Source organism: Erpetoichthys calabaricus, chromosome 6 (assembly GCF_900747795.2).
Source record: "Erpetoichthys calabaricus chromosome 6, fErpCal1.3, whole genome shotgun sequence".
Classification (NCBI taxonomy): Eukaryota; Metazoa; Chordata; class Cladistia; order Polypteriformes; family Polypteridae; genus Erpetoichthys; species Erpetoichthys calabaricus.
The window spans coordinates 121,635,671-121,647,730 of record NC_041399.2 but is presented as its reverse complement, the minus strand read 5'-3'; the positions used below and the strand labels follow the sequence as shown (position 1 = coordinate 121,647,730).

The following is a 12,060-nucleotide window of genomic DNA, read 5'->3' as shown; positions in this document are numbered from 1 at the left end:
TCATTTTGACTAAGTACATCCAAGTCATTTAGATATTAAGTATTAACAACATTAGACATCCAACATGGTGTTTTTGAGTTCAGCGCAATTACAACAATTTTTTATAATTGTAATCGCGCTGAACTCAAAAACAGCAAGTATTAATTTAAAACGTAAAATTTTCACAGCACTCGAAAGGACAGGAATAAATGAGGGTTTACGGATGCTTTATCCACCGGAACAGAAGATGGCAGTAACGCACCACAAGGTATAGAAAGTATCGAATAAAATAAGGAAATCTTGCTAACAATTGGTCACTGGTATCTTAGCGGATAAACACACGAAAGACTGTTGTGGTGTCTGTCTTGCATGGTAATCATTTGAAAAGAGACCCAAAAGTCATATACCATTAACTGTTTCAAATGCCATCGTTATAATTTCTGACAATATTTAGTTGTAATTGCTCCTACAAAACATTGGATTGATATACAGGAAGCCATGCAGAAATATGAAAAATTAGAGAAGATCGGAGAAGGTAAGCTTATTTGGTTGTTCCACTGTTTAAATGCGTTTGTCATATAAAATTGGGGTTGCTTTAATTTTCATCTTTAAGGCTGTTTATTTGTTGTAGTTCATGTCTTGTATGAACTGTCCGTTTAATTTAAACGAGGCCCAACTTAGCCTCGGTTCTCGAGTGAAATCCGTGCAAAGTCGCATCTTGGACTAGAGGGTAACTACAAAGCTCTGTGTTTAGCGGATACGTTTCCCAGTTTATATACCACAAATAACGTTAAAACGTATACACAATATTAAGCTGAAATATTTTAATCAGTTAGTCTTTACTGTCTAGCACTGTAGTAACAACCTCTATTTGAATTTTAAGTTGCCATTTGTGGCAGCAGATATTTAGAAGGTAATCAATAAACAAAGAAGCAACATATTTCATTTCAACATTTAGCCCGTTTCTGTATTCGTATTACATTTAAAAAAGAAACGAACCAAACATTTTCAACTCTGTCCGAAAAAATAATTTTCAAGTCTTGAAATTCGAAAGTGAAATTTTAGACATATTTATTATTAAAATCGTTAACATTCGTCTTTGTTATTCACCTGATTTTGCCAGTGAATGTCAAAAGTCTGTTCCAAAAGTAATGGCAGATCAAGCAAGTTTACCTAAAATTAAACATAATGTCAGCAATTGTCTTAGTAATTTCCCCGAAAAAGTATATGGTCTGATATTTTGTTGAAATTGTTGGTGACATTCATCTGTTTTGAATGTCATGTTTTTCTCCTGAGTCCTCCTCACTGTAAAATAATGGATTCATATTGTTTGGAAATGGCCTTATGAACTTTCCTAGACAGTAATAGTTGCTTCTCTAGCGTCATTACACATGCCTTGGTGTTGTTGTGTCCTAAATGCTTCTTGCTGAAATGCCGAAGTTTCAACCTTTACATTATATTGAAGTTTTAGCATTCAAGTAATTTTCAACTAATTATGTTATTAGCAAGATATGGCTTTTTGTTAGCTTTTTAATTAATATGAAAGCGGTTGGGCGAAACACACTTTCGCACATGGCTTCTGCATATTGTCACAGATGACAGTGTAACATATGATGGTCAGTTATGCCCTGTTTGTAATGATGCAAATTTGAACAAATACTGTATCTTAAATTCCAAACAATACCACAGGAAATGATGATGCCAGCCCTGTACCTTCAACAACATGTAGAGGTCTACAGTCTGTGATCCTTTATTTAAAAAAAAAAACTGTTGTTAATGCTTTAGATTTTTTTTTCCTTCAAGAACACAAGTCAAGTTGTACATTCATGAATTGCAGTCTTCCTCAGAATTTTGCTTCCTAATTGTATCATTTTTAATTGTGCCCTTATGCATGTTTTTCTCGTAAGCAATAAGCCAAGCATGCTGTACTTATGTGGTATTTAAATTTGCCCTCACTAAATAATTGAAATTGAAATGTTGGAATAACCCAATTTATATCCCCATTTTCTTTCAGTCCTAAATTGTTAAGGACTAAACCTTTACTAAGTGATATTTCTTAACTCCCATCCCTGTCCCTAATGTTGGATTTAGGGGTTTTTAATGAGTGATTACAAAGATTTTTTTTTTGGGTGGGTGTATATGTCTTGTAGTTTTTTCCTATGAATGTCAAACATTTTTTAATGATTTTTTTAATATAAAAACAGTAACATGGTTTCATAAGGAATAAAAAATTAAAGTCAAAAATTTCCATATTTTTAATTGACAAAAATAACATAGTTACACATGAACCCAGATCGAAAGAAACAGAAAAATAACTAAAGTTATATATGACTACAGGTCAAGAAAGAGGAAAATAGCACAGGTGAAGATTAAGGTGTCTTTGATGGCGAAAGGTTGAGTGTCTTATGGTATCATTGTTGTCATGTCTGGTTCTGGTTTTCATAACTTTAAGCACAGTTCTGCTTCTAAATTTAGCCTAGTCCTGTATTTATTTTTAAAGGAAGGATGACGATTACTAAACACTGGCAACTCTGTCTGAAATGATAGCTTTCCAGTGTTTAATAATGTTACTATTACTAAAGTGAAATTTTAGATACTTGTATTTTATTATTGATAATTATTATTCAATATTTGTGTTGTCATGATACCAAAATTTCAAACTTCGATACTATATCAAGAAAAGTATTGAAATTCAATACTCCAAGTTCAGGCATATTCCCATAAACTGTGAGTTCATTTGTAAGATGCGCAGTTTCAGATGATGCAATGTGCTAAGACTGCTGACTTTGGCCCTTTTATCCCGCTGTATATTTAACAGCCCTTGCATATCAGCTGTGCTTTTCTTTAAATGTGGTTTGGTGCTTAAAGAGGGTGTTTGCTGTATTTGGGTTTCCACCTCAAGGAAATGAATGCTGTTATGTAACATTTGCATGACTTCGTTTTTTAAGACAACTAAACTGTCTTTAAAACTTGGGCCAAGAAATGTTGACGTTTTGAGAACCAGGGGCCTCGTGTGTAACGGCATGTGTAGAATTCACACTAAAACATGGCGTATGGACAAAAACAGAAATGTGCATACCCACAAAAAAATCCAGATGCATAAATCTGTGTGTACGCCAACTTCTAGGTTCTTCCGCTACTTAAATCCTAGTCCGCGTGAAATATAATGCATGTGCATGCGCCTGCCGCCCCTCCGTGACTCCTCTCAGAATTACGCCTCATTGAATATGCAAATCAATATAAATAGACCCTTAAGTTCAGCATTGTGTGAAAAGACAATGGCAAAAGCATGGGGAAAATAGAAGAATTTCAGCGACTACCAAGTGGAGGCAAGGAAAAACGTACTACATGTGTGTGTAAGCAGTGGTATAAACGACAAGGAAGTTGATTGAGTAACATAGAGTGGTGGAGAAAGTCGAAAGTTCAAGTTCAGAAAGTCGCTAACTGCCCAAAATTAAAAAGAAGTGGTCAGATATCAAAGTCGCCATGAAAAGGTGAGTCATAGCCCACCGTCTAGAGTGTCGTATGGAAGCATATTAGGGTACAGAGAAAAGAAAAAATATAGGGACGCAGTGGAAAAAAATGTTGAAATGTCAGCTTTAATCTCGAAATTTCCACTTTAATCACTTCTACTAAATACTGAGCAAAGGGTCTGAATACTTAGGACCATGTGATATTTCAGTTTTTCTTTTTTAATAAATCTGCAACAATTTCAAAAATTCTTTTTTTTGTCTGTCAATATGGGGTGCTGTGTGTACATTAATGAGGAAAAAAATTAATTTAAATGATTTTAGCAAATGGCTGCAATATAACAAAGAGTGAAAAATTGAAGGGGGTCTGAATACTTTCCGTACCCACTGTATATACTTTACTGCATTTCATCTTAACTGATATCAAGAGCTCCAAGAAGATAGTGCCTGGAAATCGAATTCAACTTAGAAGCCAGTTGTCATCATATGTAAATACGCACTTTCTTCTATTGAATTGAACTGAGTTCCTTTATTGTTGTTGAATGGTATTGAATGGTACAATGTGATTCAATATGCAAATCCTCCATAAACTTCTTTTCCTATAAAATGATAACAGTAATAATAACACAGTGAAAAATAATAAAAAATATACAATATGAAAGCATAAGTACAATATATACATAGTGCAGATAGTGAAATGGTTCATAAAGTTTCTCATACTGTGCAATATTACAACTGTAGTGCAAGTTTAAAGTGAGGTTATTGTACTAAGCACAAACAGTTCTACCAGGAGTACTTGATGGAATGATTGAGTGCGTTTAGAGCTCCTTGGATGAAACTGTTTCTGAACTGCGAGGTCCCGACAGGAAAGGCTCTGAAGCATTTGATGTATGGGAGATGTTCACATAGACTGTGCGCATGGCTGAGGCAGCGTGTGCTAGTTGATGTATCCCGATAATCCTCTTTCTAATCAGTTGCTGTAAAGCTGTGATTCCACACTAAGATACAGTAGGTTAAAATACACTAAGTGGTGCACCAAGATTAACAACGCTAAAGCAGCGATGGTATTTGGAATAGTTTGGCCATTCTATGCACCATTATATGGTTACAGATTGATTACAATCAGATGCCTTAAACTAATAAACAATGTGCGGTTAATTTCAGTGTATCTAAAAAATAAAGGGAAACCACACAGGTACAGTAGCACTGCTTTGATGCTAGGTGCCGCCAGTTTGCAAAACCAGGCCAAAAACCTGACATGAGAATGTGCATGGCTTTACGGCAAGTTTATTTTTTATTCTTCACTAGGTGAGCGTGTAAATGGGCGTGTGCACCGTTTATACATGATGCCACAGGTGCAGATGGTGGTCCTCATATAACACTTCTGTCTTAGGTCTTGTTTTATATTTAATTTAAGTTGCTATCACCCTGATCAGCTGTCATATGGGAAAAAATCTTCCATGTTAACAGTAGAACAGAGCAGAGGGTGCTGTGTTTTTCACCACTGAGGGCATCAGTGAAAGAGCTTAATAGACTTAAAACATCTTTTACAGCCTCAAGAATTGTAATTTCAGAGTCTTTGGCATGAGGGGCCATTTTTTCATGCTGTCTTCTATAACTGAGCAGAGAGCTTGCTACTGTTCTTAAACAGGTGTGCATTAATCTATGGGTTTACTATATTTGTTTGGCACAAAGCCAGAGTATTTTCAGACCCATTGCAGCTGCATTATTTGTCAATTAAATGTGACGGAGAAAGTCCTAATGCCTCTGTGTCGTCTGAGTGTTATACATGTTGTTGCGAAAATAGCTATCTCAATGTGCACAACATCAGAGCGTACTGAAAAAAGGGGATGTAAAATCAATGCCTTGAGAAATGAATATTGAAACCATTTTATATGTGATAGAATCAATGCCATCAATACTTTTGATGTTTTTGACAACACTACATTATACATTATTTTGCCTTAGTCTGCCATTTTCTGAATCTGTTCTAAAAACAATGGTGCAAAAAAAGTTGACTAAAAGTAAAAGAGAGAGAATCTATTGATCTTCATGTGTGGTGTGGAAGTGACATGCAACTGCTCTCCCAGTGCTAACGTGAGCTTTGAAAGACTTTAGTTTGCAAGTTTAGGAGTAAATTGTCACAGCAGAAGCACTGTGAGACACACCAGTGGAATTGAATTAGAGCTGAGTGTGGACACTCGAGTCAGCCACAGTATAGTGGAACCACGGTTCATGAATGTCTCGGTACACGTACAAATCGGTTTACAACCAAAAAGTTTGCCAAAGTTTTGCCTCAGTTCACGACCACACACTCGGTATGTGAACAAGCCAGTGTCCCTTTCGGTTTGTACATGTTCAGTTTCTCCCTGTGCATTTCCTTTGCAGCGAGCGAGAGAGCGTGACACACACATGCACACACACAGGCAGCGCGAGAGAGAGACAGAGCACACACACAGGCAGCGCGAGAGAGAGACAGAGCACACACACAGGCAGCGTGAGAGAGAGACAGACGCACACACACAGAGAATGAAGAGAGAGAGAGCAAGATGCATTAGGTAGGAAGGCAGTTAAAGAATGCAGTGGGCTTGATTTTGTTTTCACTTCTGTTTACTGCGATTGGTTCATAGCGTGCATTGTTGCAATGTTGCTTTTCTTGGTGGTTTATTAAATTACGGATTTTTTCAAATGTTCATTTTTTTCCCGTGCTTAACTCATTTAAAAAAAAAAAAAAGTGTTTTTAGCCAGCGGTTGGTAGCGCTACAGCGCGAACTATTGCAGTGTTAGTTTTCTCTGTTGTTCAAGGTTTTCTCAGTGTTATTCAATGTTTTTACATTTAGTTTACTATTACGCTGTGCATTCTATGGTTTAATTAACTATATTTGTGCTTAAAAACTTAAAAAATATATTTACATACAGTTCATATGGTCTGGAATGGATTAATTGTATTTACATACAATCCTATGGGGGAAATTGCTTCGGTTCACGACCAAATCAGTTTACGACCAGAGTTTTGGAACAAATTATGGTCGTGAACCGAGGTTCCACTGTATGTCTTTTTAACTTCCCACTCTTGGACCCATTTTTAGTTTTTTTATTCCCCTCATATAACAACTGTGTACTGTTTGGGTACTGCACTGCCTTTATGTATAACTACGTTGATATATGACTCATTTTATATTACCAAGAACGTTTTTAGTTATCTTTGTTTGTTTTTAAATTCACAATTTCTAAATAATGTTTAAAATTGAAGTTGTTGTTACCCCTGACTATAAATATAACACCAGGTCATGTAACTTGCAGAAATTCTCAGATGATTCAGCACATATGGGGTGTACTGATAAAGTGGTTGAGGCAGAATATAGAAGTCAGGTGGAACAGTTTGTTTCTTGGTACAATGAGAATTGTCTGCATCTTAACATTAATAATGCCAAGGAACTGGTAGTTTGCCTTAATGAGGGGGATGTCTTTTGCTGGACCAAAGAGCCTCTATGTCCGGTCACTATTCAAAGCGTGGATGTAGAGGTGGTCCAATCCTACAAGTACTTGAGGGTCCACATTAATGACAGGTTGGTCTGGTCTCGAAAAACACAGAGGAACTATATAAGAAAGAGAAGAGCAGGCCCTTCTTCCTTGGACGATTGCGTCCCTTTAATATGGTGAGTGATGTCCTTCACATCTTCTATAACTGTCATGGTCAGAGCGATTTGTCTATGTTGTGGTGTGCTGGGCAGGTGACATCATTTCAAGTGAGGCCCACTAAATCAACAAGCTAATTAAAAGGGCTAGCTCAGTTATATGACTCATTCTGGACTCCCTGGTTGTAGTGGCGAAGGAGAGAATTAAAACACACTAACATTGAGGGCTCTTAGCCAACAAATTATTCAGCAGAATCGTGTTAAGAAGCACTAATGGGGTCCCTTTATACCAACAGCAATATGTCTGCATGATGCCTCACAGTGAATTTTCTTGCTTTATAGTCATTCCATTGTTTGTTTAGACCAAAGTGTGTGTTCATTTATTGATTTACTTGCTTAACTGTCTATTTATTTAAAGAGCTTCTTTAAAAAGTCAGTTTCTCCCTGGGGTCAGCAGGGGGCTGTTACCCTGTGGTATGAATGTGGATCCCAGTGACCCAATGCAGTGACAGGGACATTGTGCTGTAAAAATGGTGCCATCCTTTGAATGAGTAATAAAATTAAGGTCCTGCTTATCAGCAGTCATAAAAGATCCTTTGGCATCCTTTGCAAAAAGTAGGGTGTATCCCCATATCCTGGCTAAATTGCCAACCACGGCCTAGTCTTTTTGGACCCCTAATCATCCCCTGTCTCTCATTGGCTAATTATTCACCACCTAACTGCTAATGTGTGGTAAGTGTACTGGCGCAAAAATGGCTACCATTGCATCTTTCAGGTGGATGCTGCACGTTGAATCTTCTCCCCACTCACTATGTAAAGTGCTTTGACTAGTGAGAGAAGTGCTATATGAATGTAAAGAATTATTGTTATAACTTTGACAGGCCTGAAATAAATACATTTTACCATTTGGCCTGGGAAAGTTAATGCATTCATTTTTGACGTTACGGTGGCCTGTTTAATGTGTTCAAAAAATATTGTCACATCCAAGGCTGGTAAAGAGACGATTGCATCAGGCAGTGCTTTTGTCAGGATGGCATTTTCATGTAATTTTTTTTTTCATTAAGAAACAATAATACACAAGTTACAGAAAGTGTGAACCAAAAGAATTATATACACATCTGGTATTGTATTTATACACTAACTTTAAAATTAGGAGAAATAACAGTTTATGTAAAAGTTTCATTTTACACATTTCACAATGCCTTGTCACATGTCAGTGGTACTGGTATTCAATTTATTGATTTATACGTACCGACATAAGTGCAGGGGAGTGGGAGGAAGAGGAGTTTGTGGTAGTTCTGGAGCAAAACTAAAGAAAAGTATTGAAAGAAGCAATTATGCAGTTTTTTTTAATCATGTTTCTGTAAGAAGATGGAATCAGTGTGATGTGATATATATGTGCAAAATATGATTTCTAAAGTGGTACTAAACCAAAATAAGTCTCTAGTACATACCTCTGCATTTAATTTGCCAGTCTGCCCTAATATAATGACAGAATTCTATGAAACACAAATAAAATTAAAGAACCCTTGATATTCTTCAATGGACTATCGGCCACCTTAAAACAGGACAAAACAGGATATTTTGTTCAATTCCATGATGGTAGACATGAAATTGGATGCTGTGCAAAAAATAGTGACTGTCCCAGAAAAAAAAACCAGGACGTCTGGTTATCCAACTTGTGTACCTTTTAAACAAGCACAGCCTTCATTTTTGACTTGGAAACATTTGTGAATTATTATTTTTTATTTAAACTGAAGTGAGAGATAGTTATTTGTATTTTAATTTGAACTTATATGTAACTGTTTAATTTTTGTAAATGAAAAGTATTTAAATGTTAAGGATTCAGCGGGTTGGACAATGGATGGATGGATGGATATATTGAACACATTACTATTCTTGCATTAAAATAGTTCACTAAAAACCTTTGGCTTACATAAGGAACATTAAAAGATAAATACACGCAAAACTAATTTGTAATTCCTTAACACTAGAATTACCAAAACCTATGCAAAAACTTGTAAACCCAGCCCACCTTAAATTCATTCACACCTCTCCATCACTGTCTTTTGTTTTATAAATGTGTCAGTAAGCACAGCAACAAGCAGCCTGCTATCCCATCCCCCCACCACTGCAGGAAGGGCAAAAAGCTCTCCCAGCTCAAGCCTTGTTTATCTGGGAGTGAAATACCGGAAGCTGTATAGGGCAAATAATATATCTTTATTTCGAACACATGCATTTCATTTGTGTTCCATGTCTACAAAGATCTATGTAAGTGTAGCATGACAGAAATGTTGAACACATACCTAATAGACAAGCTTTTTCATGTTTTAGTACTAATGACAAAATTGTGACATGAGGTGTATAATGTGCGAAGACTGAAGTCCAAATATCTAATAAGCACTTTCACAAAAAGTACAAGTATAACAAAACAAGTGTGCTGTTATTCAAGACTATAACTGAAGAAAAAGAAATCAGGTTAGTGTACTTCATTATTACAACTTCTTTGGTAGTACAGTGGTAAGAACTGCTGACTCGTAATATAACAGGTCGCAGGTTTGAGCCTTGCCATGTCGCAAGATAAAAGTTTTGAGTAGTGAGCTGCTCTTATTGTTACAATTATACAAGAAAGACATACATTTGATTTGAGTCTGTAACAGCTTGTATATATGTATGGTGCTGTATGTAAAGGTTACCTTTTTTTTAATTCAGTTTTATTCTCTCGGTCGCGTACATGCTTGCCCTGATCTGACACTGCTGTTTTCAAATAAAAGCGTGCTATAACAGAGGTGAACTCGGATGAGGGTTCTACATCGCAGAAAGAGAACAGAAGCCCTCCCCGCAAGAAACGTCTACTCACATATAAGAATAACGCAGCTGCACCAGGCATAAAGGCAAAGATGGCACCGTTTGGATGCAGCAAGAGGTCTGGCATCATCCTGCCAGTCAGTCTGCGTCACACCTGTCCTTTAACGAAACAGCATGGCTTACAGAGTTCACCAAGGTATCATGCAAAGTCCAGTTTGTGATTATGTTTTGTGATGGTCTTTATATAAAAACATTTATATGTTACTTATATAAAAGCCAGATCGAATGTTATTTACCTTGATTTATTTACTTATCTTCCTACAGCGTAAAGTCACAAATAGCCAGCAGAGCTTCCTCTGTTTGATCGACACAGGCATGCTGACAAAGTACATGTGTACTGAAATGACTTTAGCTGCAGATGGAAGTTCCACACAACTGTTGTTACGGTTCTACCTTTGTCCAAAAATAGTTTCATAAGCTTTATGACCTTTGTCTTGGAAAGTCTTTTTCCCATGGAGCGACTGGAATCTTTTCCTGAATAAGATCAAACACAGTTGCGTAGGGTGCGGCAGTGTTTAAAATTATGAAAAAAATTAGTACAGTGGTTCAAGACGTATTTTAAAATGAGTTCAGTAACAACACAGGGACACAGTTGGAAACTTTTTATAGGTAAATTTTGGACAAACATCAGGAACGGTTATCTTCACACAGACAACCATAGACCCATTGAATACATGAATACATTGCAAAGGAGTGCGGTAGATAATAGAATTTTAGAGACCTTCAAAACTAGACTTGATGTTATTTTGGAAGAATCAAGTGAATAGGACGGTCAGTTTTTGTTGGGCTGAATTGCCTGTTCTCATCCAGATTGTTCCAATATTCTTGGTAACATTTAGGGTAGCTGTTGAGTCTCAAGTACATAAGACAAAACAGCTTCATTATGTGGTGCCAACTCTATCCCAAAGACTGTGGAGTTTCCTGAAGACAAGAAAAACTCATTCTTTTTTTTTTTTTAAGTAAATTTGTTTTTATACTTGAAGATCTTTTAAAACACAGCATACTGTACATGGTAAAAATAATAGCTGATGGTACTGAAAAATGAAACAGTAAATTTATTGTATCCGTTTATAACATTTGTAACTGAAGCAGTGCCTGATTGTCCAAAAGAATAAGCTGTGATAACAAGGGGCATCACTGCATAATAAATGTATGTGTGAGATGATTTTAACATGTATATAATTTCCTAAATGTGCATAGTAAGGCTGAGCCACTAGCAGGATTGCGTGATTAGTCCGGGGTAGGTAGCTCGATCAGAGTGTCGCAGTGAACGTTTGAATAGGAAGAGCACAGGTACTTTTATGCAGTGAGATTCAGGTGCTGGACAAGGGAAGTGGCCATGTGGTGATGCTTGTTTGGTCTAAAGTGAACTGGTACCAGCAGCACTTGATGCTTGAAGGGTACCCCTCCCCAATCCCCTCGATATCATATATACCTGCGCTCAGACCTCCAAGAGGAAGCCCCACCCCCCCCCCCCCCCCCCCCCCCCCCCCGACCCCATCCATCATGTAAAAGTCATAATGAATTGGGAGGAGGAAAAAGGCAGTGACTAAACAGAGCCCTGCCAGTAAATTGGTTCCACATCAAGCGTTGTTTATGGGCAAATAGGAATGTGATTGTACTGTGTACATGAGATAATAAATCAACTTCCATCCATCCATTTTGATTACACTATATATGAAAGCAGTGCTTTACTTTTTTTTTTTTTTGGTAGTAAAAGCCAGTGCCATTGTCCTCTTGCATGCACATAGTACTTTGAAAACTTGGAATTCCAATCAAAGCTCAGCTTTTTGCACATTTTATGGCAAAATATGTGCTTTAGCCAAGGAATGAGCAAATCATCACAAAGTACGATTTCCCCATCCCCCGTAAGTCATGCCGAGTCGCCTTTTTGTTCAGAAAATGGCAGAAAGAGGGGGAAAAAAACAGGATGCCGTGTTTGAATGAGTAAAAGTAATTAGTAACTTCAAGTTTTTTCTTGGTAGACATTTATTCAAGTCTATTTTATAAGATGGATCTAATTTTAGAGTTTTCTGCCAATAAGGCATTGTGATTTGTCTCAATTTTAAATGAACTTGTGACAAATCATCTTTCAATCATTGTAA

General features: G+C 36.8%; 1 protein-coding gene across 2 annotated transcripts in view; it reads left to right on the top strand.

The window, feature by feature from the left end:
* Window positions 1–260: 260 nt before the first annotated feature.
* The window catches only part of cdk5 (cyclin-dependent kinase 5), a 299,214-nt gene continuing 287,414 nt past the window's right edge, over window positions 261–12,060 (top strand). Inside the window, exon 1 of one of the 2 annotated variants that reach the window (XR_007935240.1) lies at window positions 261–514. Coding sequence is in view for 1 of the 2 variants with exons in the window: in XM_051928832.1 (XP_051784792.1) it covers window positions 478–514 (37 nt within the window). In the remaining variant the exon portion in view is untranslated. The remainder of the gene's footprint in view (window positions 515–12,060) is intronic. The other variant, XM_051928832.1, reaches the window with a different exon arrangement.